General features: G+C 43.1%; 1 protein-coding gene across 2 annotated transcripts in view; it reads right to left on the bottom strand.

Moving 5' to 3' along the window:
* The window catches only part of Adam23 (ADAM metallopeptidase domain 23), a 148,334-nt gene that overhangs the window by 91,048 nt on the left and 29,629 nt on the right, over nt 1-27,657 (bottom strand). For both annotated transcript variants that reach the window (XM_063237349.1, XM_063237348.1), the window contains exon 3: nt 23,729-23,805. In XM_063237349.1, the coding sequence (XP_063093419.1) occupies nt 23,729-23,805 (77 nt within the window). The remainder of the gene's footprint in view (nt 1-23,728; nt 23,806-27,657) is intronic.

Below are 27,657 nucleotides of genomic sequence, written 5' to 3'. Positions count from 1 at the left end.
AGAATGAGAGACCATAATGAGGCCTTTTTTTCTTTTCTACACTTCACGCCTGATCATTCCTCTAATTCTTAACAAGAAAAAAATTCAGTTTGCTTGTCTTTTAAAAAGATATGAAGCACTTTCTTTAAAAATCTGAATGATAACTTTAAATTTTTATACTTTAATTGACATACAATGACATATATTTATAGGGAACAGTGTGATCATTCAATCTGTGTTCGTAATGCATGATGATCAAGCCAGGGTGAACAGCATTTCCCCGTTCTGAGCCATTTATTAAGTCTTTGTGTTGGAAACCTCCAAACTCCTCTACTGCTTTTTATAAAATATGTAAATTGTCACAAACCATAGTCACCCTACTGTGCTACAGAACATTAAGACAACTTTCTCCTCCTAGCTAACAGTATTTGGGGATTTCCTTTGTCTCACCTACACCCCACCCTTGCTGGTCTTTAGTGCCCACTGTTCTATTCTTTTCTGTGACATAAACTAGTTTAGCTTCCATGGAGAAGTGAGGAAGTAACTCTAATCTCTCACACCATCACCACAGGGAATAAGCATATGGCTGTCAGTTCTCTTTACTTCTTTGGATTTGAGACATTGCTGCACTTCCCAGGACTACCTGAGCTTTACAATAAGCAACATTAAAATTTTGCTCTGAATACCTCAAATTGTACTTATCGCTGCCTGAGACCCAAAAACATAGTGTAGGTTCAATTAAAAACTTTTAGGACAGTCTCCGACACATTGCCGTGAGTCCCCCTTAAAGTACTCCCCTCACCCCGAGCACACCTATTCCATCCTTCTTCCCACTTTCTGAAGCAGTTCTGGAGTCCTCTTTCAAGAACATCTTTAGTTGTGCCACTGTGGCTGTCTCGATGTTCTCGCCTGATTCAGGATGTTTACCTGTCACGGTCATTGTGCCGGGGAAAAGACAGAGGTTATGGGGTGCCAGACCAGCCAAGAAGGCAGGCGAGAACGCGCTGTCCTGTTTTCACGAGCTGCCTTCCAGTTGGAGGTCACTCAGCAGCAGTGCAGACCCTACTTCTGATCACATTTCACGGACACTCAGGACAGAGGATTTCCAGAACCGATTCAGAAAGTGCCAAGAATCATGAGATGAGGGCATCTGAAGACAGGGGAGGCTTGGGGCGGGGGTCATGGCACAATGAACTCTTTGTAAAGAGACACCCTGTTTACCAGTTGCCACTGGAACTGTTGGTACTCCTAGCTGACACCCTCACCGCTGCAAGTTAGGAGTCCAGGTCATGTGGGAAAAACACAGAATGATCAGAACGCCTCCCCGGACTGACAATTTTTTCTCCTCTCATTGTCTCAGTCTGTGGTTAATTTTTCCAGACTCAGATTTTTTACACAGATAAAGTCCTCCTAAAGGACAACAAAAGAATGAAAAAGAGGAACAAGCAGCAGCAAAAATACTGCGTATTCCTACGGAAAGAAATAACTCATTTCAAGCTACTATGAATTAGGAACTAAAACCCATGGAGGAATATAAGCGTCCCAGAACCGGTACAGGACAGACGGCCTTGGCAAGGGACAGGAGAGGAGAGGAGAAAAGCAGGCTGGTGATCAGGGCTCGTGGACCCCTGCTCCGTCCTGTCACCTTTCCGTCTGCATCTCCTCCCACAGTGGGCTCCACCTAACAGCAGATTCTATGCACAGAAAAATCGTAACAGAAAGAAGAGAGAACAGGGACTGAGGCCTGGAGACGGAAGAAGAAAGAGAGAAATGCTCAGAAAGAGGAGAAATGCCCAGGTCCAGAGGCAAGGAAGGACATGCATCACAAGAAGACAGAGGAAATGTTCAGAGATGACGGCCTCAAAGAAATGACAGAAATAACCTCTTTATTTAAGAGGAGTCCAAGATGTATCTATCATAAAAGATGAAAAAGGAAACTGTATAACTCAGAAAGGAAAACAAAATTAATAAATATTACAATTCAAATCAAATTAGAAAAAAAGAGAAGCATCCAGGGATCAGTGATAAAATGATATACAGATGATGAACAAGTCGGATTACAAATGCGCATGCCTGAAGCTCCTGATTAAAACAGCAAAAAGCCAATCAGGATCAGGGATATAGCTCAGTGGCTGAAGTGCATGCGTGGTAAGCACAAGGCCCTGAGCTTGATTCCCAGCACGCGCACACACACACACACACACACACACACACACGCACGCACGCACGCACAGAGGCCAATCATGTTCCTGGAAAAACAGATGAAGCACCACAAACATGAAAGGCGTTATTCCTATGAAGGTCTTCTGTGCCTCAGAAGTGTAAAGATTACTAACAATGAGAAAGAAACTAAGCCCGCTGCCTGCTAGCTGTTCTCTATAATGATCACATCCATTATAGAAAATTTGTATCTGTCCATGATATATAATTTGTTCCTTTTCCCCCATCCCGCTAACCCTCCCCATTTACAACAGCTTTGTTTCCCTTTTTTCCTTCTTTTCTCATTTTTTAACTTTCCCCTTCTTTCCTCCCCCTTCTTATTTGAACTTTTTTTTTCCTATTTCAAGATACCTAGTGTACATTTTGGTCCTTATTTATACTTTCAGTTTCTCACAAGAGAAATAATGCAGTATTTACACGTGTGTGTCTAACTTATTTCACTTAAGAATATGGTCTCAAGGTGAATCCATTTATCTAGAAATGTCTCAAATTTAGCCTTCTTTATGGTAGAGTAGTACTCCATTGCATTTTTTTTTAATAACCACATCTTCTCTCTTCACCCACCAGTTGATGAGCATTTGGGCTATTTCCAAGATTTGGCTATTATGAACTGTCCTGCTATAAACAACATGGGTGTGCATATATTGCTGTAGTATGATGCTCTTAATTTGCTCAGGAAGATATCTAGAAGGGGAATAGCTGGGTCAAATGGAACTTGTCACAAAGAAGCAACAATTTGGATCTCATCTTATTAAAAAAAAACTTCTGCACAGAAAGAGAAACCATCAAAAGCATGAAGAGACAACCATAGTGTTGTAAAACAATTTTTGCCAGCTACCCCTCAGATAAAGGACTACAATCTAGCGTATATAAAGAACTCAAAAAAATCAAATGCCTCAAATTTAAAGACCCAATCCAAAAATGGGCATCTAGATAAATACATACTTGCCGGGTGAAGAAATACAAACAGCAAATAAATACATGAAAAAAAAATGTTCAACATCACTGGTCATTTGACAGATACAAATTAAAACAACACTGAGATTCCATCTCACCGCAGAAAGCACGGCTAACATCAAGAAACCAATCAATAACAAATGCTGGATGGGGCTATAGGGACAAAGAACCCTTCTCCACTGTTGATGGGAGTGTTGACTGGTCCAACCAATACGGAAATCAGTGTGGAGATTCCTTTAAAAACTAGGATTGGACGTTCCATTTGACCCAGCTACTCCCATTCTGGTATCTTCCCAAACAAGCAATAATTTTTTTTAAAATTATCTTTATTGAAAGGAAAATATCTAGCAAAACAGGGCTGGACATGATAGGAGTAAAAGACATGAAAAGCACAGTCACCAAGGAAACTGTCCTAATGTGACTCCCTGCTATCCAGGAATGTGACAAAAAGGCAATTTTTCAAAAAGGAGGAAAGACTTCCGGGAGAACATGGCGGACAGATAACAGCAACTACCGGAGGCTCTCTGAAAGACTCGGCTCAGAAGCCAGGAATGGTGCGGACTAAGGAGACATAAGCAGGTGGAGATATGCTCTGCTGACTCAGGAACGAACTGGGCTGAGAGAAACCAACTTGGAATGCATTCCTGGTGCTAAAACAGGAACAGAAAAGCCTAGGTGTGGAGGCTGGACCCGCGCCATTGTAAGCCGCAATTTGGATTTCCCGCCGCGCGGCGGCTGGCTGCCTCTACAGTGGCTCGGCAAGGAGAGAGACGCGCAGAAGCTCTGAGAACGGCAGTCTGCGAACAGCAGGGAGGCGTGCACTGACTTGTGGTGAGGTGAGTGAGAGAAACTGACACTCTACCACAGTTTGACTCCAGCGGAGGACTTTCTGGGCCCGAGCAGTCCTGCGGGAGCAGGGCGCGGTGGTGACTCCAGCCACACATCCCCCTCTCGGGTGAAAAGTGCCTGGCCTGCGTGACGCTGCCGGCGGACCTGGTAGGCTGTCCCAACCCAGATCCCAGAGCCTGACGGTGGCCGGGAGGGGAGACGCGTAGGCTGCCTGGTCCGTAACTCCCTGGTGCGCAGCGGTGAGCGGGAACACCTAACTGGCACAATTCGATCAGGCTGTGGCTGACTGGGAGAGAAGCTGGGCCTCTTATATAAGCTTGCATATATAAGGAACAGAGAAGAAGAGGCAGCATGGGAAGAGACAGCAACAAGAAAGGCTCCTCGGCCCCCAATTCTGAGAAACAGGCAATAGCAGACACCGCATCAATACACATAAGGCACCATATAGAGAGCCTCATAGACCAATTCAGGAATGAAGTTATCAACGACCTGAAGCTAGAAGTATGCAGAATAGTTAGAGAAATGCTAAACACCACCCAAGAAAAAACAGGTGGTGGAATGGAAGAACAGAAAAAAAGGGGAGAATTGTTTGATGGAGAAAACAGAGAAAGCATAGAATACGTGAAGCAGGTTCAAAGGGACTACCAAGATACTAAGAAGTCTATAGAAGACTGGCATAACAGCTTGAAAGAAACTAAGGACAGACTATCTGAACTGGAGGGCAGACTTGTAATATGGAAGAATGAAATGAAAAACTTCTTAAAAATAACAAAGAAACAAACAGCAATAATACAAAGACAAGAAGATGATAAGAGGATCCATAACTTAAGGATTAAGAACATAAAAGAAGAAGGAGGGACACAAACAAGTGAACTACAAAAGCTACTCACAGAAATAATCCAGGAGAATTTCCCTAATTTAGCAAAAGGTAAAGATACTCAGATGTATGAGGCATACAGGACCCCAGCTACCTACAACCCAAACAGAGCAACACCCAGGCATATAATAATAAAAATTCCAGAAATTCAATACAAGAACAGAATATTAAAAGCTGTCAGAGACAAGAAACAGACCACTTACAAGGGAACACCCATCAGAATTACAGCAGATTTCTCTGCACAAACCATCAAATCACGAAGAGCGTGGGGGGAAATAATTCAAGCTTTGAAAGATAATAATCTCCAGCCAAGATTGAGATATCCTGCACAACTGTCCCTGGAAATTGATGGAAAAACGAGGTGCTTCCAGGATAAAGAGGAACTGGGGGAATTTGCAACCACCAATTCAACTCTACAGAGAGTATTGCAGGATATTCTAAAAAAAGAAAAATACAAAGAATCCAGAAATAATGGCAGAGAGGCCACAACAAATGGAGCAGAGAACAAAATGAAGAAGACAAACTGACAGCTACTGACAGAAAAAGAGCTCAACAGAAATGAGGCAGAGAAGATTGGATGATAGGAACAGCTATTTTGGAGAAAATGACATCTTAATAGGTAATACTGAGTTAGTATCATCTTGTTTTGAAGTCTCATCTAGCTTTTGTCCTTCTGTCTCCAATGGTCTAAATAGGCTGTATCTTATTGGATTTTATTATGTACGATAGTATAAGCAAAAACCTTTTAAAGACAAGGAGATTATACAGAAACCATTGTTCATTTTCTGTTAGTCGATTCTAAATACTCTGTAATGCTGTCATTCTCTTGAATGGTTTTACATTGTTTTGATATACTTAATGCTACAGTATACGAAGTTGTACTCAAGGATTTCAAAGAAAGAGACAATATGGTAACTACTTTTAGGTTAGGATTATCTGGTGGTGAAACACTATTCGGCTTAAATGGTTATGTTTTGATCTGCGCTGTTTCGTTGTTATGCCCTCTTTTATCTCAATCTCCACTCCATTATTTACTTTTTTATCTTTATCCTTTTAATTAAAGGGAAAAAATAGCAGGATATATTATAGTAACCCACTTTGACTTTTCATTACCTTGATTTAAAGCCCTGTATTACTCTCACCATCTGGTTTTTAACTGATGTTCCCCTATTCTGTTTTGCTGGATAGTATCAGGTTCGAAAGTTTAGGCATCAGCTGTGAAGATAATGAGATTCATTATGACGCCCATTCTTGTTGACTTTTATCTACTTTTGAAGACCTACAATGTCTCCAATGTTTTGGTTTTGTCGGTTTTATTCTTCACCGTTTTGTTCAATTGTATTATAACTAATGATATAGGCAATTCTATTAGAGATAGCGGGAGGCATTATGGTAACCATTGTTGATCACCTTGTATTATGTTTTTACATTATCTATTATGTCCACCCTTTTGACTTGACCGATTCTGTTCTGCTATGTCACATTTGGTTTTACTCTCTTCCAAAAAAGTAATAAGAACCATGGGAGCAATGAAACCCAAAATGTGTAATAGTCATGGTACAAAAGAGAGGAAAAGAAAGTGCTCCAAACTATATAACTGCATGTATATTTAAGTGTATAAGATAGAAAATGATATCACAGAGTTTTATTGGATCAATGAACAGAACTGTTTGCAGTATCATTGATGGAATGTCCACTCTACAAGCTTTAATTTTGTGACTTGAACAATTATTTCTAAGATGACAATATGTAATCCATTAACTAGTGATTTCCTACTGTTCATTTTTTTCTGTAAATCTGTATAACTTGTACCCTTTCCCTGCTTTTTTTTTTCTTTTCTCCTTAAATAAAATTTAAAAAAAAAAATCTGTAAAAAGGAGGAAAATGACAACTCCTCTTCTCAACCCAAGACACACTTTCTTCCACTAGGAAACAGGAAGGCCACGTGGCTGCTCGAGGTCATGGGTCCCCCGGACTGCGCTCTGCAGACCCCACCCCTGCTCCGGTTATGGGCAGAAGGAAGGAAGAACGGGCCCCCAAGTCCGAAGATGCCTGTGAGCCTCTCGGTGAATCACTGAGACCAAACACAAACACTGAACTGTGACTTGAAAATACTCAGCACGGAACACTCAGACAAAACCTCATGAAGAAAAGCGCACTTTGAAGGAAAGCGGGGGAAATCCGTACAGTAAATCCTGCTGTGCCAGGATCTGAACGTGGCTTTCATGCAAAATGCAGCAGCTTCACCCGCTGTCAAAACTTTTAACTACACTGTACTTTCCTACAGGAAAAAAAAGTCCTGAACTTCTCATATGTGAATGTGAAAGGCGAGAACTCTTAAAATAGATGTGACTCTCTCTTGGGTGCAAAAGTACAGTCTGATCCCACAGTGTCCTTCAGATCCTCCGGTCAACTTTTTGCATTTTTGAAAATGATTTCAGCTTTCCTTCTCCTTTTCATTTACACTTCTAGGTTTACACAACCATTAATTTTGACAAATGCCTATGGTTTGATGTCAAAATATAAGTGTAATTACCTGGAAAGCAAGATTTTTCTCATTTCACTTAGACAAAACAGAAGGGTGTAAATACACACAAAATGGAGAGGTGTGACCACACACCTGTGTAAGCACTGGACTCCTGTGAACCTAAAGAAAGTTTTTTTTAAAAGTTTCCAAATGCTGATAAAGCATCAGAGGTTTTATCCTTCAGACACCTAATATCCACACAAATAAAAGGACCAAATTTGTAATTCCAGGAGCGGGGGTAATAATCACAGTTCATCTGTTTACCTTTAAGTGCAAATACAGATCTCAAACTACAGCTGAGAAAATGTTTGAAAAGAGTAAATCCCTGAGCGTGGAAACCTAGGAACAGTAAGGTGCATGAAGAGCCAGGACCAAGAGGAGGTAGAATAAATAGTCCCAGAGAATGACTCCCAGATCAAAGTTCTCCTGAAGAAATCAGCAAGTAGAAAGCCCTCCCTGCAAACCAACGCCTCCTCGTAGGGGCCACCACAGCCCCCAGGGAACAACCAGACTCCAGACCCTTCCAGTGCACGGGCTGGGAAACAAGAAGAGACAACCACCCTGCCCCCAGCAACTTGCTGATCCAGAGAAACACAGGCTGTGATAGTAGCTATGGGGGTGAAATGCAATTTGATGCTTGTGGTGGTTGGTGTTTCACTGACTTTGCAGGTCTAGGGCCAGAGATCTGATCATCTATTCAGAGGATCACTGTACACAGCATGGCATCTATGGGAAATCTCCTTCTGAGGGTGGTAGCCACTGTTAATTCCCTAATATCTTGTTTTGAAGTCCTGTATCAATTTCATTGTTTTGTTGGGTTGGGCTTTGTTCTGTTTTGTTTAATTTTTTAATATCCGATGGCATAGGCAGCTATTTCAAAGATAGCAAGATATACTACGGCAGCCAATGTGGATTTACTATTGTCTTATTTTGAAGTCCTGTATTGCATTCATTGTTTTGTTTTTATTGGTTCTGTTCTGTTTGATTTTTACTATGGCTCAAGGTATCTGCAGCTATTTTGAAATAAGAGATGTTATGATAACCATTGTTGATCTCGTATTGTTTTGAAGTCCTGTGTCATTTACACTGGTTTGTTCTGATTGCCTTTATTCTATTTTCTTTTGCTTGGTTTTATTCTCTTTAAGATAATTTTGTGTTTAATTTTTTTAAAAGTTCTCTGCCCAGCAGAACACCAAGCATTTGGCAAAGCTCAAGAACGGAAGGCAAGACTCCCACATCACTCTGTTCCTTACTGCTCCTTGCATTTGTACCCTGTTCCCACCCTGCCTCCCCCAAAATCCATTGGGTAAACTGGTCCCTCCCTATGAGTCCTGTCCTCTGCAAAATGGGATCAAATATGACAAAAAATAACCTGTAACTGGGAGAGACTCTAGTGCTAAGGGGAAAATGAACAACGTATCAATAGTGGGAAGGAATTCTATGCAGACTGGTGCTATCTGAGAGACGGTATGTTAACTTAAATGGAAAGAAACAATTCCTCCTTGTGTGAGAACCATAAGCTTTAAACCTATCTCTCTTAACATGATGGTCCACACCTATCTTGAGGAGCACATGTTACACACCACAGAATGCTACATGGTAGATTCACAGATCACTTCCAATAAGAATCACACAAAACTTAATGTCTTATCAGTCAACCAAATGAAACAGCAACTTTGCATATAGAAAAGTAAAAGGCCAGACATGGTGGCACATGCCTGTAATCCCAGCACTCAGGAGGCTAAGGCAGGAGGATCATAGCAAATTCAAAACCAGCCTGGGCTACAAAGTGAGCTCAAGAACAGCCTGAACTGCATAGTGAGACCCTATCTCAGAAAGACAAAAAAAAAAAAAGTAGAATGACATCTTGTATATTATATGCAAAAGACAGGAAAACATTGAAAGGTGTCAGAGGATTTTTTAATGCCTTTTTAAGTTTAATATATTAAAGCATAAACTTTAGATATCTAGAAAACCCAGTTAATGTGGCACACATCCCCAGCAACTCAATATGCATGAGTCTTCACAATGTAATGTCTTTAAAATGTCTTTAAAAATAGTTCTTTATGTGTTTCAGGCCACAGAAAACAAATAGGTCAAAATTAACATAGTTGCAGCATATACAATTGTGTAAGGGAAGTCTTGGTAATTGTGAATGCATCTTAAATAGAACCTTATAATATTTTCCACCAAGTGCTCCCATGAGATTGCTTGTATACCCTAATTCCAGCCCCAATAAGGCAGAGAGCAGAGTCAACTAATGGCAGAATATTTGCAAGACAAACTGACTACTGGTTTGGGAATTAGAAGTGTGCATTCGGGTCCCGTCCCTCAGGGAGCTTCCCATCAATGTCAGCTCACCTTTCCTTACACTGAGGCTGAAAGTGGCCCATGAGTTCCCCTAGCAGCAAAATCAGAACACAAATCTAAATAGTCTGATACAAGTCTAAAACATCCTTCCCACCATGCACACCACCAGTTCACTCACTGTCCGAACACTGAAGGAGCCCGGCTGGCTCAGGCACTGGGCACGGTTTTAGGCACCGCCGGGTGACACACCGCTTGGTCCTGCTCGCTTGCCTTACCTCGGCCTCTCTGGTCTGACTTTCAGACACGCACCTTCTTAGCTTGTCTATTGCAGGAAATCAACCTTCCAACCATGTGTGTTACTCGCAGGCACCAGGGGCTCTCTCAGCACATTTGCCTTTAATTGAGTACGAATCTAACCCTTTAGCGTGAATGTGCTTTTTCTTTGTAATTACACCAACTCTTCAAATTGACACCATGAGGCGCTGGACCACAGGGTACGCTGGGAGACAAGGTCTCTGCTTCCCGAAGGACCACGATGGCCCGACCAGGTCAACTCATACTGCAGGAGATGCTGCTTCCCCCTACAGCTTCATCTTCTATTTCAGAAATCGTTCACTAAGGAAAATGGCAACTAACTTCCCAAAATACAGAGAATAACCACGGCTAGAGGGGGAAAGTCACACTGGGCCCATCCCACAAACATGACATGTGAACACCCTGCTGAACAGGACACTGGGTTTCACAGCAGGTGATCCTGACGCACTTCACTGAGTCAGGTACCCTCAGTGCTCCCTTTCCCAAGCACATGCCCTGGAGCCGGACATGTGCCCTGGGGTACAAGTACATCATCCAGAAAGAATCCAGGTCTGTCTCCCTGGGACAGTGAGAGAACACGGGCGGCTCTGTAGATGCTCTGTCAAGATAGATGCGATAGAAAAAGTAAACACAGCTCCCAGCATAGTACTGTGTTGAGTAGAGAGCTAGAGAGCTACAGGGCAGCACTGTTTGTGAAATAAAACTCATGCCCACAAAACTGTAACATGCATCTCTATAAGATCATACACAAATAAAATATATTGTGTGAAATGCATTAGAATGGTTGCCTTATGAGGATGCCGGAAGGGAAGATAAGGGACATGATGAGAAAGAGACAAAAAAAACCATTGAAGACGCTGAGGCTTTGCCCAGATTGATGACATAGTAAACCAGGAACAAGAAAATCTGGACCTGAAGGTCACTCCAACCTTGAGGAGCACACATTACACACCAAAACACGCTACTCAGGAGTGGCTGCCTTATTTTGTATCATCCTTCAAAGTTCCCTGAAAAATACTGGTTCTTACCATGAATATTCATATTCTATAGCGAGGATTCAAAAACAGCACGTTATAATTAGAAAAAAATTTTAATTCCTAAAATCAGAGGAAAAGTTTCTGCTGTCTCAGAGGCAACACAAGAGAAAATGCATGAAAATATTTTTTAACGTAAGTCAGCAGAAGATGTTCTGCTTTGAACAAAAATGACCCAACAACCACTTAAAGCAGTAGACCCTAAAATGCAGTGCCTGCTCTGTGTGTGCATAGAAAGGGGGCATTTCCAGTCATACCTGGCTGGCAGGTGTGGAGGAACAGTAAACATGATAAACAGTCAGTATGATAGTAGGGCACTTCATACGGATTACTGGTACATTGCTTTTTTACATACCACCAGCAGTTCCCAAAGGAAGTTAGTGCACTTTCCATATTATTCTTCCCAATACAATCAGATCAAGTACAGATTAATTTCTAGCATCAAATTTGATTTTTGCATAGCCTAATATTTGCCTGAAGCAGACATACTTAAGCATATTTAAGTTGCCTGTTGGATTCAAACCGGAATGCTACAATACTTTCTCACATTTGAAAGCAATTTATTTATATAATATTTAACACATTGCATCGTATATCTCCCAATGGGTTGCTGCTAACTGTTCTCTTAATGGAATACAGTAAGTTTCGCTCATTTATAGAACATTGAGACAGCAAAATTCTGGCAAAATTCAACATGAGTTAGCTTTTACCTTGCAGCAAGTTCTTAAAGACTTCAAAATACCCTTTTTTAGACTACAAAAATCTCCTGCTGTTCGATAGTACTGAACACTGGCAGTCAGAGACTATAAATAGCTTTTTACATGTTTGAAATAAGTATCTTTCATGTATTAGAGAAATTCTTTTTATAATGCTCCAGTCTTTTCTTCTTGGAAAATGACCTGCATTCTTATTTTGTATTCTAGGTGAACATCTAGGCACAGAATTTTGCCTATTTTCTTTGGGACAATAGCAATCTCAGGGACCAGTTTCCAAACAATGCTGATAAGTAATTGAAGCAAAACTAATACTCAGTACCCACAAGCAAGTGGCTTTGAAGTACAAAAACAGGAACAAGGGAGAAAAATTACAGGAAGTGAGAGCTAAGGAACTTGCTGGCAGTTGTCATGGTATAAAAATCAGCAGCAGGAGAAGCTGGAGAATGCTAATTTCTCTGCGGAGGTAAGAAAGGATTAAGGAATCAGCTGGGCACCATCACACACATCGTCAAGGATTTATGAAATACCAAAATTTCACAGTAAAAAGGAAGTCTACTAAAACAACAATAGGTTGTTCTTGGAAACAGAAAACAAATAACATAATTATATATACTTATTTCACAAAGGAATCCTAATTAAAGGTGTTTTCATCAATTCAGCCGCCTTCATAAATCCTGCCAGCTTCAAAGAAGAGATTCAAAACCCACACACCTAGGTCCAAAAAGGATACAACAAGAGTTTGAAAAGAGAAATTTACATTTTGACTTTAAACTTAAAAAAACAGAAAGAACCTATATATTCTGCAATGAAATCCAACTCTCCAAAGAAAAGGTGGATAGGCTCTTTGCAACAGGAAGAAGCTGCATCATCTGTTGGAGAATATAAGTATGGGGGCTGGGAATTTAGCTCAGCGCAGGAGCGCCTGCCTGGCAAGCTCAAAGTCGTGAGTTCGATTCCCGGTTCCAATAATAATAATAATAATAAAAGCATGAGGCTGGTGTGATGAAGCCTGCCCCAAAGCGGCTGTAGAAGAAGGCAAGAGGAGAAGGTGCTGAAGCCCTGGAGAGGAAAGTGCCCAGTAAGACTCAGAGGCCTCACACGGGGAAGCACAGGGCAGTGGGGCTCACAGCCACATGCCGGCAGGTTCCTGGGGCTCCCATGAGGCCAGGAGCAGAGCTCAAGGGAACAGCCTGACTCCTGACAGTGCCTGGGGGAGCACTGTGCTGTGGCTTAGAAGTACTGCTTGCAGAGTGCTCAGTCCCTGGACACCAAAAAAGACATTGGGACTCCAGACCCGGTGTCATCCGCAGAGATAAATCTCCCTCACATAAATGTTTTGTTTCCTACCTAAAAGCCACTTCTGGGTACCCATTTCTCATGAGTGCAGTAACACTTTATTACCATGGCAAACTACCTACCCACCTATGAGCCACACGTGCTGGGCAATAGCTAAGCATCTGTGGTGTTTTTTACTTTGAGAGCCATGTCACGAAGTAGCCTTTTAAAGAGTCAAAACTATTCTATTCTTTTGGGTTTCTGTATGGCTTGGCTGCGTGACAGTGGTTATGACAAAGGGTACACAGGCGTGAGGTCCCATCTGGTGGACAGGGGCAGTGGGTGAGCAAACCTTATGTCCGAGCCTTAGAGAAAGAAGGGGAGGTTCTCACCTTACAGATCTTTCTCAAACAGGAGGAGGATCAAGAAATGGAAAGAAGGGAAGGAAAGGGGATAAAAAAGGAATTATGATGTGTCAGGCACGTGGATCAACCCCACACGGGGAATGCAAACATCATATACTACAAGTATATATTAATAAAAATAAAATACAGCAAAGATAAATTTTCAAGTAAGTCATGCAATATTTTAATCACCAAAAATACTCCCAATGGCGTACTCTGAGGGGAAATAGAAACTAAGAGGAAGAAATGTAGCTGGAGTGTTTCGTTTGCGGTGCCAGGTGCAGGAATAGTCTTCTGCCTTTCGATCCACAAACCTAGAGACGTTCCCTCCAAATGCCTTTATGATAAAGAATGTCTAACAGCTTCCTGCAGGTCGCTCATTTTTCCTAGTTCCCCAACTCAAAGTACACAAAGAACCCAACAGCGCAGAGCTGGATGAAAAGCTCGCAGTGTTTACTCCTGAAGGCACTGTAGTTGCTCGGTGTTTCTATTCAGTCATAAGTGCATTGATAGCTCAAAGGAACAAAATGGGGAGACCTCTCAAAGGAGTCAGGGCAAATATTGCTTCTAACTGCAGTTAAAATATCAGCACTTCGTTTTTGCACTTACAAAACTCTGGCTTTTGGGGTACGGCTCAGTAGCAGCTCCCGGTTTGACCCCTAGCACCACCAAATCAAAACACAAAACAAGCAAGCAAAATCACTCACAACAACCTTCTCATTGTTAAAGCTGCATGAGATACAAACACTGGTAAGAAAAAAAGATGTGTAAGAGTTACCCGGTATCCGTAGGCCATCATTAGTTTATATCTAGTAAACACTGCCTCCCAGACACTGACTCATCTGGGAACATAAATAGATGCTCAGAAAGTTATTGTCCTTCGCCACCTCCACAAATACTGCACGACTCATCCCTGAATTACTCAGCCAGAAGCGCAGCCCAGCCGTCCGGCGGCTGTACATCTTTGCCTGGTTTCACTCTGAATTACGGGCTCCTTAAAGCCCACACGGCTTATTCTTTCCTCCACGACCTACCACAGCAGGTCTTTAGCCAGGATCAAGGGAGCAGGGTAGGCAAGCACCAGTAATCACATCAAGAAACACTTTTACCATTGTCTGGATCATGTTAAAGAGCAAAGCATCTTTTCGGGGTCAAGTACCAGGTCAGGGAATGCTGCGATGAGAAGCAGGTGTCTCAAACATTATTAAATCCTCGAGAAATTCTTGATTGGCTCAAAAGATAAAAAATAATTTCTGAGGCTTCAACGTAGAGCACAGTGATTAGTTAATGATATGGCACTGTACACTCGAAATATGTGATGAGAGAGCTTAGCAGGCCTTGCCACGTAAAGAAAAAGAAGGAGGGAGAGGAGGAGGAAGAGGAAGAGAAGAAAGAGGAGGAAAAGATAATTGTGAGAGGCAATGGGGCCCTGGATATGTTCTTTAACTTCAGTGATGAGCATTTCCCAATGCATACACACATCAAAAAGTCACAGCATAAATTTTAAATATGTGCCATTGTGGTCGGTTATACCTTAAAAATGCTGCAGGAGATTTAGAAAAGGAAATCCTAGGGATTTATATGGGATGTAGCCTGCCTGACACTACGAAACCCCTCCAGTTACATTATTCAGTCTAACTCATGGCACGTGTGAAGTCACTTGTGCGAAAAATAAGAGGAAGAATCACAGTGTGCAAGCTGAAATGTGTTAAGAGATTGTCAGCCTCTTATTTAATGGTATTCTTATATAAAAAAGTAAACAGATTTTTAATTATTTTAAATTAAAGGACTTGGAAGTTTTTGTAGAGTGGATTTTGGAGCCTGTCTGGGTTGTTTTGTTCCAAACACAGCCTGAGTACTGAAGCACGTGGCAGTCATCACAAAGATGAATTAGAACTGGCATTTTCAAGACAGCCCTTTTATACACAAATCATGACATGCCAAGATAAGATTCCAATGTCAAGGATTCAATCCACAATTATTTTAAAAGAATAGGGAAAATGATTCTTAATGATGATTCTCATCTATGAATCACCAAAAAAATAATTCTAAAACTAACATAATTCTTAATGGAAACAGAAGACAGCTGAGAATCCCAATGAGCCGTTTCATCTGACCTCAAGCCTCTATACGAATACATACAAAATCGAGGGGGGAAACATTAATAAATTATTGTCTAGGGCTAGATTTATACAAGGGATAGGAGTGGATTTTAGAAAAGCAAGATGCAAACGACAGTTGATACAAAAATGTCTTATTTTTCTAAGGCTCACCTTCGTGAAGCTTTTCAGACACATCTTCAGTGAGAGTCGCCACTGAACTATGTCTGCTGGGGTTTGAATGTAAGTGTCTCTCCAGCATTCACGGTGGAAGGCAGACCTCACGGGGTCAGTGCTAAGGGATGAGGTGGGTGGCTGTAGGCCATTAACACCTTTACAGAAAGACGTGTCAGAGACAGCCTGGACCTCTCATCCCTTCCCCTACGTGAGGACCCATGTTGCCATTATAGGACATGAGGACAAAGCAGCAAAACACCACCTTGGACACAGATAGATCCACAAGCTGGTGGCACCTTGATCTGGAACCTCCCAGCCTCCAGAACGGTGCAAAGTCAGTTTCTATCACACATGCCTTACTTGGTCTATGGCATTTTGTTACAGCAGGACAAATGGACTAAGAATCTCAGTGCTCCAAGGCTGTGTCATGGCCAATCATGCATTCTGGTCTGAATCACATCACTGTGCTATGTGGTTTTCTCCATCTCCCAGAGAACCCATTTTTCTCTCACTCTGCATTGCAGGTCTCTTGCTGACCTTCGAACCTTCACCACCTCTGCGTCTCCAAACCTTTATCTGGCCAACTCAATACCGAGTTAGGTGCCCCCTCACACACACAGAGTAAATCATTGCATCCTTCCCCATTATGGTGCTTCTTGGCCTTTTACTCAATGCTTGGAAACTTGTCTTCCTCCTCCACTGTTCCTTGAGCTTCATGAAGGAATGTTATAGGCAGCTGAGTTAGTTAGAAATACTATAGGCAGTGAGACAGGGCTAGGTCCTCGAAGGAGCCAGTACAGAAGTCGATACCTTGCAACTGTGGGGGAGACAGACACCTCCTGCTATGGGCCAGGCCTCAAGACAAAGAATCAAACAATTATATCCATATCCTAAGGACTGATACTCTAAATAGTTCCCTATCACCCTGAGGAAGTCAGGAGTCACCATGCCAACCCTCTATGGGGAAGAGTCACAGCTTTCTAAGAATGTCCGCTTCCTATGTGACTCACTTCCCCATTTGTCCCTAATGTAATCAATTTTACCTGAACTATTAATCTTATTGGCTAACCATAGTTCTGTCCCACCTTATGCCCCTCTGCCTTGTTGAGTTCCCAGTTTTCCCCATCTTGAACCCATCTCACCCCATGATTGTACTAAAGTCCCTGGAAAACAGAGTCTTTGGCAACCCGCTCGGGACCCCTTCTGTCTCTCTCAGACAGAAGCTTTCTTTCTCTCAATAAATATGTTCTACTCTTCACCTCCGTTGTTCCTAAAATTCATTCTTCGATTTTAGAGAACACACACTTGTACCGGACATAGCAGGTCAGGAATTTCATTCCCCTATATCAGGAGCACCTCTCTGACAACCCGACAGTGCCTGGAATTCAGCAGAACTCAATAAACATTTGTGAAATAAAAGAACTCAGGATGGTTCATATATTGCTTCCAGTGATGGCAATCTATGTATTTAGTGAGATTAGAAAGAGCTTCATACACTTGGATAATCCAGAGAGTCAATCTGAGAGATTCATGTAAGTATTTTTCTGATAATTTGCAAAACCATAGTTGAACATATTAACCATTATGTTACCGAATGTCCCACTATGTCAGGACTAAAGGGATAAATTCCATCCTGGCAGGAAAACACCTCTACCTGCAGACAGACAAACTTGTTCCATCACATAATGAGAATTATACACCTACTGTGTTGCTTTTCACGGCTAATTGTCAAAAAAGTAAGACCTAAATTCAGTTAACTACCATAAGTAACACCTCCAGGGGTCACATCCGACTCCTGGGCCTTGACTTCTGCATCCTGATGAAGCTCCGCTAGAATTTTTATACATTGCCTGGTCTCCAAAAGGCCAAGAGGGACTGAGGAATGAATCCAGCTCAGGTTCTCTGTGTATAAAAGGGCTCTCTGCACTGAGCCAAACACCAGTAAAGAGTTCACTTCTACCCACCGGTCGATAAATTATCGCTTTTAGATCCTACATTAAACAATAAAATATGAACCCATTGACAACTAGAACCCTCTGACTCTGCTAGAAATTCTTAGTTGCCACAGCTGTTTCCCTTTGGTGCTAATGGTTGAGGCCTCCAGCCCCAGTTTTCTGGGTAATCACAGTCTTCTCAACCCTAGAAAAATCTAAATTTAGGTCCAGAACCTAGAAAACCTAAATCTAGCTCCTGTAGCCCTCCTGATTCCCCACACTGCTGTTTAATCTCCCTGCATCTCATTCATCCATAATAATTATTGGCAAGGGCCAGGGCAAGGAGGACTGGGGTAAGAGAGCCTCTTATCAGAGGCAGAGGGAAACATCCACTGCACTTCCCCATCTGAGAGCCATGCTAGTTATTCCTGTCCATCTACAGAAATCAAGAATCAGTAAGTAAGGGCCAGGGATAGAGCCTTCTGGTAGAATGTTTGCCTAACATGCATGATGCCCTAGTTCAATCCCCAGCACTGCCAAAAAAAAAAAAAATCTATATATAACCATCAGTGATTTAGTTCTGCTTTTATCTGAATGCTCCTATCATTGTTACGTCCAACTGTGAAAGCCAGTCTCAAACCACCTTGAAAACAGGTGAACTACATATTTTAAATAAGGAGAAGTAGAACCTACTTAATCGTGGGTAGTCTTTCGTGTACACTTTCCAAGTTTGTAGAACTGATCTACCAACACAAAGAACACTCATCAAAAGCAAGTAATAGACATAATATTCAAAGCACCCAGGATAGATTTAACTCTTCAATCAGAAAGGCCCAGGTCTGACCTGGTACTGCCCGATCAGAGAGAATTAGGAGCATAAGAGCTACCTGGTACTCTAGAAACAAAACATTCCGACCCAGATGGGGAAGGAGGCCTGCAAGAGAGAAAACCCCGCCACACGTCATCCCTGCCAGCACTGCCAGCTTCCTGCTGCAGACCACCTTGAAATGAGCAAACAGAGCACTGAACAGGAGCAGCATGAAGCCACAAAATCCCAGCCTGGACAGCAAAGCCCACATTACTGCTCTGACTCCTCCAGACAGGAACCCAGAGAGTATGCAGTCATGGCCTCAAGAGCTGAGCTGGGCAGTCCAGCACCGACTCCCAGGTGGGGGCTCTCCTGCTTCTGCCTCCTGGGTGTATGAGAAAGAGGTTACCAGGAAGACTAAAGGGTAGAGTAGGAGAGAAACTGGAGCCTGGAGCTAACCCCAAGGCCCAGGAGTCAGCAGGCTCACACCTAAGAGGACCCAGAAGAGAACTCACACTCTGGGGCTGAATACAGGTAGGTCAGGCTGCTTCCTGGGATCCCCAGTCCCAGCTCCTCACCCTGGTCCTGTCACTCACAGAAGGAAAATGAGGCAGGAGGCCTCTTTGTTCTCCTTGTGTTTCTTCTTAAATTCAATTCTTCAAATCAGCAGAGTTGGGTAAGGGTTTAGTAGATGGAGCTCAGAATTCAGGGAACCCCAGCATGAGGTTTGTCTTCTGTCTGCTGGGAGGCACATCAGGCTTCTCAAAATGAGGGGCTGGGTTTCTGTTCACCCTAGGAGTCCAGTGCTGAACTGCTCCCAGCCTTGGCGGGGCTGCTGGGTGAACAGCCCTTTCTCCATCCCACACCTTTTATGATCTGAAGCAGCCGCAGTAGATGGCCTGTCTGGAATCCTCGGCATCCACCACAGAGGGCAACAGCCTAGAAGAACCCAAAACTCTTGAGCTTTTCTTCCTGCACAGCACGAACCAGTGACATCACTGCCCCCAGAAACAGCCTTCAGCCAACAGACGGGCAGCCAATGCACAAAAACCAATGGCCCGGCCTCTCAGCTGGTTGACTGCAGCGATGTCCAAAGAATCCACAAAGCCCCAGAATTCTCAGGGCCACAGGAAGTAGCTCCAGATGCTCCTATTTCAGGCTTCTGCCTTCTCCCCTCCTCCTGTGCCATTATCTTGTAGCTGCTCCCAGAATCCTTGCCTCAGGCTTTGCTACCATGGAGCCAAACCAAGGCTCCACTGAGCCGCACTTGTCCAAAAATACTTCTCTCATCACCAAGGGCTAAGCAGTGGCTGGCTCAATGAATGAGCCACACTGGCTAACAGGAACACGGACTTCGTAGTGTAACCTAACCGAAACCACATTGGTGGGGCTGTTTTCTTTTTTCAAAAGCACTTCATGAACTGTTTTTTGATGAGCAAATTACGGTGCATGTATATTTCTGTAAAGCAGCATTTTCTAGATATTTGATTTACATCAAATACTTCTAAATCCCAGAAAACTGGGACAATGGGCTTTTTCTAAATGAGGAACTACTTTCCTGGGTGAATTTCAGCAACCTTGCCCTCCTCCTTCTAGTCCTACTTCCCGTCCACGTGGAACACTGAGACCCCCACACTTCGGAAGCCTTGCTCATCCTCCTGCGAGCCGCTGTCCCGCACACTCTCAGCTTGAACCTCAAACCCTGTCCCTGGGGGGTAACGTGACACCACCTCAGGTCAATGCGATGGTCCCTGAACTGCACAGCTGAGGTCAGTGTACCTCTCTGAACTGGGAAGGTATGCAGATTTTCCTTTCCTGAGACGCCACTCGCCCAGGACACCGGGACACCACTCATCCAGTACAAGTTGTTCAGCTCAGCTCCCTCGGCTCCCGACAAGCAGAGTCCTTGCTTTCCGGGACACACTCCACTCCCAGGTCTAGGTTACAGCCTCCTGAGGTTGAGTCTGTGTGCTGATTTCATCCCAGCAGACTTTTCTGAACACTGCTGAAGACAACAGGAGAAGCTCAGACAAGAGAAGCCCTGTGGGTATCAGTCCTGTGGGTATATCAGCCCTGTGGGTATCAGCCCTGTGGGCTCACTGGAGCAGGGTTCCTATCGGAGCGCACCATACAAAACAGGAGGTCTGAGACTTCTTCCTTCCCTGTACTGGGCAGTGGTCAGGAAGAATGCAGGGACCTACTTCACTTTAAATAAGAAGGATGGGGCAGGGGATGTAGCTCAAGGGTACAGCACCTGCTTGGCAAGCGAAAGGCCTCGAGTTCAATTCTTGGTACCAAGAAACACATACATCCACAGGACAGCATGCTGGGGCCTGGGCAGTCACCTTGGAGTCAACCAGGGGCCGGGAATGTGTCTAAGTAGTCAGTGACCTGCAGTTGGGCCTCATCTCTTTAATGGGTGTCTGCCACATACCTCAAAAGGATGTTTTCAACTCAGGAAGAGCAGGATCTGAATTCATAGTGCTCTTTTCCCTGAGTAGTCATCAACCAAGGTGCTGCCCTCACAACCAACCTTTGTTCACTTTCAGGAGGGAAAAGGTCACGTGGTGCACCACCCCATCTCCTTTACTAAAGCCAGGGAAAAAACATGGACCAAAAACAAAAGGAAAACTAGAGGTGTTTTTGCGAGACTTTGCTCTCACATAAGGTCATAACATCCATGACAGCAATGACTCTTCCTCAGTGCGGACCCCCCAACACGCAGTCCAATGACTATCTTGCTATGATAATAATTCACTGTAGATAACAATATTCACTGAGTATAGTCTTCTAATTAAAAGGCATGCATGAATACCACACATTATGGCATTAAGCCTTTTACCCACGACAATTTAAGAAGGAAAAGTAAAGCTTAAGATAGGAAAAAAAGTTATTGTAATCCAGCATGGGCAACGCATCTAAAAGTGTGCCTTGATTTAGTATCGTTGTCTTCTGTGTCTTGTATGTGTTTTGGCCTGTTGTCTGGGTGTTAATCTCTATGGATGATAATTAGCTTTACAAAGACATAAAATAAATAAATGAATCTGAAGAAATATGAGTATGCACAGGTTTCCCGATGAAATCCCTCTGGGTCCAGAAAGATACGACTCTGCAGTTATGCCCAGTGCTCCCCTAGCTTGCTGCAAAGTAACAAAACTTCCCACGTTCTTCTTCTCCTGGCAGCGCTTACTGGGTTTGCCCTCCCTGAAGGGCGATGCTAACACTGCATGCTAACCATGGGCAGGACGCGCCTCTGACGCTTCTAAAATTGTGCTTCTGTATCAGTTTCCCCAGTGTACTCTAAACTCCTCGAGGCAAGGACTACCCTTCACAGGCGGTCAGCCTAACTGACTGGCCTGTTAAACATCAGTCCTACACGATTTCTGGGGCGCTTGCAGAGTGCCGAATTCCCTGTGCATCCCGCCCGACCCCTTCTCAGGGTTCTGCTGTGGCCTCAATATTTCACATTCCAAATACACCAGCGTGCTGGGGGCTGGGACCACACTCACTGCGGAGTGTCGCTCTCCGCTCTCCACTGCAGTAAGCATTAAAAGAAGACTGAAGCGAACTAAAATTAGCAGGATCTTGCTACTCAAAGCGGTCTAAGACTTGGCAAGACAAATCTCTTCAGCAGGCACAGGCTGACGCAGCACAGTGGGGTGAAACTCAACCCAAGAAAACCTGCAATAGCCTCAGTGCAGGAAATTCTGAGTTCTGCTGACTCACACTGACTTCAGAACCGCAGTGACACTCGAGCAAGGGGCACCCAAGCTGACACTGCACCTTTTCTGCAGAGCTCATGGAATCTGGAATGCAAGAAACCTAACAGTGGTTCTGTGTAGTCCTTTCCAATTCTCAGACACTGGCTGCGAACACCTACATTATGATGTCTGAGAGCAGTAGGGGGCATTTTTCTTTTCATGTGAAGATGCAGACCTGGTCAGAATAATAATGCAAGTTGAAAATGCTAAGGTTTCTATAACAAAGGAAAAAATACCGGAAATCCCCTTCCCTAAAGATAGGTTTGGTGCTCGTTCTCTCCAGGTTCCTCGGCCTGGATTAAGGCAGCATCTCTTGTTCAGAATTTGTACAAAAACAACTGTGCAACTGGCTCCAATTTATGAGGTGGCATACTTAAATATCAACACAAACACAGGCACAGAAACATTAGGGTAGATTTCCATCAGCACTGGATTTCTTAGGATCTCTATTAGAGCAAATTATGAAGCCAAGAATCTCCTCAAAATAGGTCCTTGCAAATCTTCACTTACTTTTTCCTTCCTACAGAAGTTATCTGAATTGCATTATAAAAGGTAAAATTCAAGAAACCACTGGACTGAAGTCTAATTAGACTTGAATCATGCTTCTTCTATACAGTGATGATTACAGTTAACATTTAATTAACCAGCAGTACTTCAAGTATTTTTTCCATTTCAAATCATAATGTGGAAGTGCTGTATTTGAGACAGTTAACATGTTAAATGTCTTCTTGTTACAGGCAGCTGAGTTAGTTAGAAATACTATACGCAGTCAGAGTCAGACAGGGCGGGGCTCTCAAAGGAACCAGAGCAGAAGTTCAGATACTTTGCAGCCTTAGAACAAACACCTCCTGCTGTAGGTCAGATCTCAAGACAAAAGGCAAAGCGAATATAACCACATCCTAAGGATTCATGTTCCAAATAGCCCTCTAACACCCAGAGGAAGACAGGAGTCAGCATCCCAACCCCTATAGGAAGAATCACTATGCGTGCCCCCATTTGTTCCTGATTTAATCAATTTTACCTGAGCAGTTAATCTCATTGGCTAATCATAGTTCTGTCCCACCTTATGCCCACCTTGAAAGTTCCCATTTTCCCCCACCTTGGACCCATTTCTCCTTATGGTTTTACTCTATAAAAGTCCCTGGAAAAGTCATTGGCAACCTACTCAGGACCCCTTTTGTCTTCCTCAAACCGAAGCTTTCTCTCTCTCAATAAATACATTCCGCTCTTAACCTCCATTGTTTCTAAAATTCATTCTTCGATTTTAGAGAACTCAAATTTGCACCCGACATAGTAGGTTAGGAGTTTCCTTCCCCTATATCATTTTCTTTCAGAAAAAGGAATGAAAGATCAAATTCACTATTCAGATTTTACATTTTCCTTTAAGCGCTCTCCCTGTAATCAGCTGCTTTAACCACAGACATAATTCTGGCTAAATGAGTATCTTGAAGTTTTACTATACCTGCTCTTAGGAGACTGTACTTACTTGTTGAGTATGAGGTCAAGAACGAATTTGGAGCCAAAGGCTTCAATCTGGAAGCTTGCCTGGGCCAGGTGCACGGCCTAGAGATACAAAAACACACGAGTGAGTTTACCTTCCTTCCCCATCTCCCAGTCTGAGTACATTCACATCAAGAACAGTATTTAACAGGACCAACTTTTTAATGTATTCATTTCTTTTTTATTTTTAAGAGAGTAAGTGTGTTGCCGTGGCTTTCCTGGAAATATCAAGATATAAAAGAGAATTAACAAAAGACAATCAGCCCTTGAAAATGAACCCATGGGGATAAAAGTCCAGATCAGATTCTGCTGCACACCAAAGTGATGAAATACGCAAGCTGAGCTAACTGAAGCCTGATTTCAGCCTATTTTGTGCATGAAGCTAAAGTACAAGATCATTTCAGAGTCTGCTCTTCAGCAGGAGTCGGAACTTTTCTCTGGAACTTTCTCTAAATGATCAGCAGAATGTGACAATGAACAGGGTGGCACCGTCTTCTGACTTCAGGAGAGCTCACTTACTTTGGCAACTGTGTTTCTGTTTCCCTTTAAAGGGCTCAAGTTGTAAATATTGTCATGAGCGTGCCCTGATTCCAAATACAAAGATAATTCCAGCTAAACCCCTTCTAAGAGGTTAAGGATTAGGAGAGCCCCAAAGAAGCATCTTCAAAATGTAGGTTAACAAATCAATGGAATGTCATCAAAGTATAACACCATAATATCTCATCAAAGAGCTAACATTTCCCTCTGTCATCCTACCAGGAAATAAAGGACCGGGACCAATGCAACTCTTCTCCCCAGCCCCAGAATCACAAACGCCCTTCAGCAGCTTACATTCCTGAAGCAGTGGGGGTCCCCTTCCAGGACCTCCCACGCACCCCTTCCCCCACTACCATTCCATGCTCCTTTTTCTCCTCCACCTCCCAAAGGCATCCTGATCGCAGGACCTCCTGTGAAGCCCTCTTCTTTTACACCCACTGTGGAAATGAAGTCTCGGTCCTTGGAGCTTTGGGAACCGCACTTGTGCCTCCCTCTGGGGATCACATGAGCTCCCTCCACCTACCCCTCCACGGACAGTCCACATCACTGGGGTCTTGCAGACAGCTGTAGACTACTGGCCCTCCCCCACCCCAAATATCCAAACTTCCAAGGAATTTACCGGCAAGACTGGTTTACCAGAACGCTAGGGACACAGAGACTCCTACTTCAGCCCAGCGCATCCATCCATTAGTCACTTTTAAAAAAAAAACCAATCAATAAAAACTTAAAAGGAGATCAGCAAACATTCAATTTTAAATACAAGATCATGAGAGGTTCCTGAAATCCTAACACTACGGGATTCCAAGCCAAACCGCAAATAGTCATACAGAACAGCGGGTACCGGGGGGTACCATGCTTGCCTGGAGTTCCACATTCAGATGATTACATGAGGGAGAAAGCAGCACCCATCTTGGCAAGGGTGGTCGCTGTCATTTGCAACAGGACATCTGGCTGTCCAATACAAATACCACATGGTTTTTAAAGTTTGTTCATTTTGTGTCTTAAAGTCTTAGTTTTTGCATGAAAATACACAGAGAGAATATATATACTGAATAATTTAGAAAAGGATGATTTTCAGCTCCAGATCCAAAGGAGTTTTTAATAAAAAATGTGTGAAACTAGCTGGCCCTGTGGTACACACCAGTAATCCCAGCACTCACGAGGCTGAGGCAGGAGGATCGCTGTGAGTTTGAGGCCAGCCTGGGCTACATAGTGAGCTCCACGCCAGCTTGAACTGCATAGTTAGACACTGTCTCAAAAAGATTTTTTAAAAAGTATGTAAAATACACTTCCTAGGAGTATCATAGGTCCTTAATCACATTTACTCCTAAGAATATTACATGGTAGAGAAGCCATGGTGACAACCTGGCTTAAAGAAGCTGGAAAAATCCACCTCCCTGACCCAGTACATGGCCCATTTTATAGTAAATAAGCAACATAACAAGTACAAATAGCCACAACCACTGAATGAAAACAAGGTAGTTTAGTGGTAACTACAGTACCCTCCCCTCATGGAATTACTGAGCCTGTATCATTCGATAATTGTTAAAGTCTACACCAAGTCAACACAGCCAGGCTTTTTTTCTGCATGTTCATTTGCTCATGGCAAGTGCACGTACCGAGTCCCACCATATGTATAAAGACGGCTGGGAACGCAAACTGGGACAGGCATTCTAGAAGTCAGCATGGAGATTTCTCAAAGAACTAAAATCGGAAATTTTCTATGACGCGGCTCTCCCCTTCCAGGTATCTTCCCCAGAGATCTGAAGACACTGTACTATGGCAATGCACGTGTACCAGTGCTTAGAGCAGCACAGTTCCTATCAGCTAAATCCTGGAAGCAGCCTATGTACCCACCAGCAGACAACTGGCTAAAGAAAGTGTGGTAGCCACATATAATGGAACACTACTTGGCTATAAAGAAGGACAGATCTGAGACACTGATAAGAAAATGGATACAGCTGGAAAATATAATGCTGAATGAAATAAACCAGACACACAAGCTTAAGTACAGTATAGTATCGATCTTATGAGTGAGGCAAAGTACAAAGATCAATAGACAGACTGAAGGAGATGGGGAGGATCTCCTGCAAATGAGAACGGGTCCAGGAGATCAAGGATGGTGGGGTAGGTGGAGCAGACGGGGAATAAGCAGAATAAAGATGCACCATACAGAGGAACCTCTGTGAGATTAAGATGCTGCACATGTCAGCTAAGATGAACACTAAGAAAGAAAGCAGGAAAGGGGAATTTGGGGGGCAGAGATAGGAAGGGAGGTTAGGAAAAAGGAAGCAAGGTGTCTTCTGGGCCTGTTCCCACTCCCCAGTGTTCCAGCAAACAGGGCAGGGTACCAGCCTCAGCATCTCAAGGACCTCTGGATCAAAGCTGAGTCTCACTGAGCAAAAGAAGGGCACACACAGGTTTCCCTGCCAGGGGCGCCAAACAAAGCCTTGAAAGCTGAAGGAAAATCCACCTGTCGGGAAGAGCAGACAAAAGGGCAGGAGGAAAATATTTACAAAAAGAATTTAAAATGTATGTGGAACAGAGAATGGTGGTGTAGGCCTGTGATCCCAGCACTCAGGACGCTGAGGCAGGAGGATCACTGGCAGCCTGAACTACATAGTGAGATCGTGTCTCACATAAAAAATGTGGAAAATAAATTTTTTAATTTTTAAAAAGTGAAAGTGGCCTGTAAGAAAGTGGATTTCAGAGGAAATGACAATGAATCTGGAAAGGTGGGCTGGAAACTGGAGGGCTTGTATCAAGCTTAACCACACACACAATGGCAAGTGTGTCTAAGAGGCGAGCTGTCCTGCAAAGCTCCCCCACCAAGTCATTAGGCATCTGACAGAGGCCCACTGTCATCATTATCATCCATCTCAACCAAACAAGGCACGAAGTACTTTCTAGAACAGCTCCAACAACTACAGCATTGTACCTGTTTCTCCAGTAAAAAGAAATCTGATTTCATTATTTCACCAGTAAAACGCATTTTGGTTTTTCATTTTTATTCTCTGTAAAGTCACCTGAGGTTTCCTCACCACCTTCATCCTCTTTGCCCAGTTACTGTGGTTGTGCCCATTTTAAGAACCTGCAATAGAACCACGTGTGTTATTTTTCGTACATTCTCTTTCTCGTTCTCTTTCTGTTGCCGTAACACTGCAATCGATGAGAGTATAGATTCTTCTCCATGCCAAGGTAAATACGGCACCCCATAGTGCTCCTTCTCCCTGCCATCCTGATATTTATGCCCATCTTTCACCCAGCTAGAATAGCTCCTAACTTCTGTTCCATTTCAATTTATCATTGTTTCTTTTAACAAAATAGTATAATTTTAATAAGCACCCACTTTAAATGCATTTTGAAGTCAAAGAAAAC

The sequence above is a fragment of the Cavia porcellus genome, unplaced genomic scaffold (genome assembly GCF_034190915.1).
Source record: "Cavia porcellus strain 051 isolate PalLab524CR breed Dunkin Hartley unplaced genomic scaffold, mCavPor4.1 scaffold_26, whole genome shotgun sequence".
Classification (NCBI taxonomy): Eukaryota; Metazoa; Chordata; class Mammalia; order Rodentia; family Caviidae; genus Cavia; species Cavia porcellus.
This window is presented reverse-complemented; position numbering and strand designations above follow the sequence as displayed.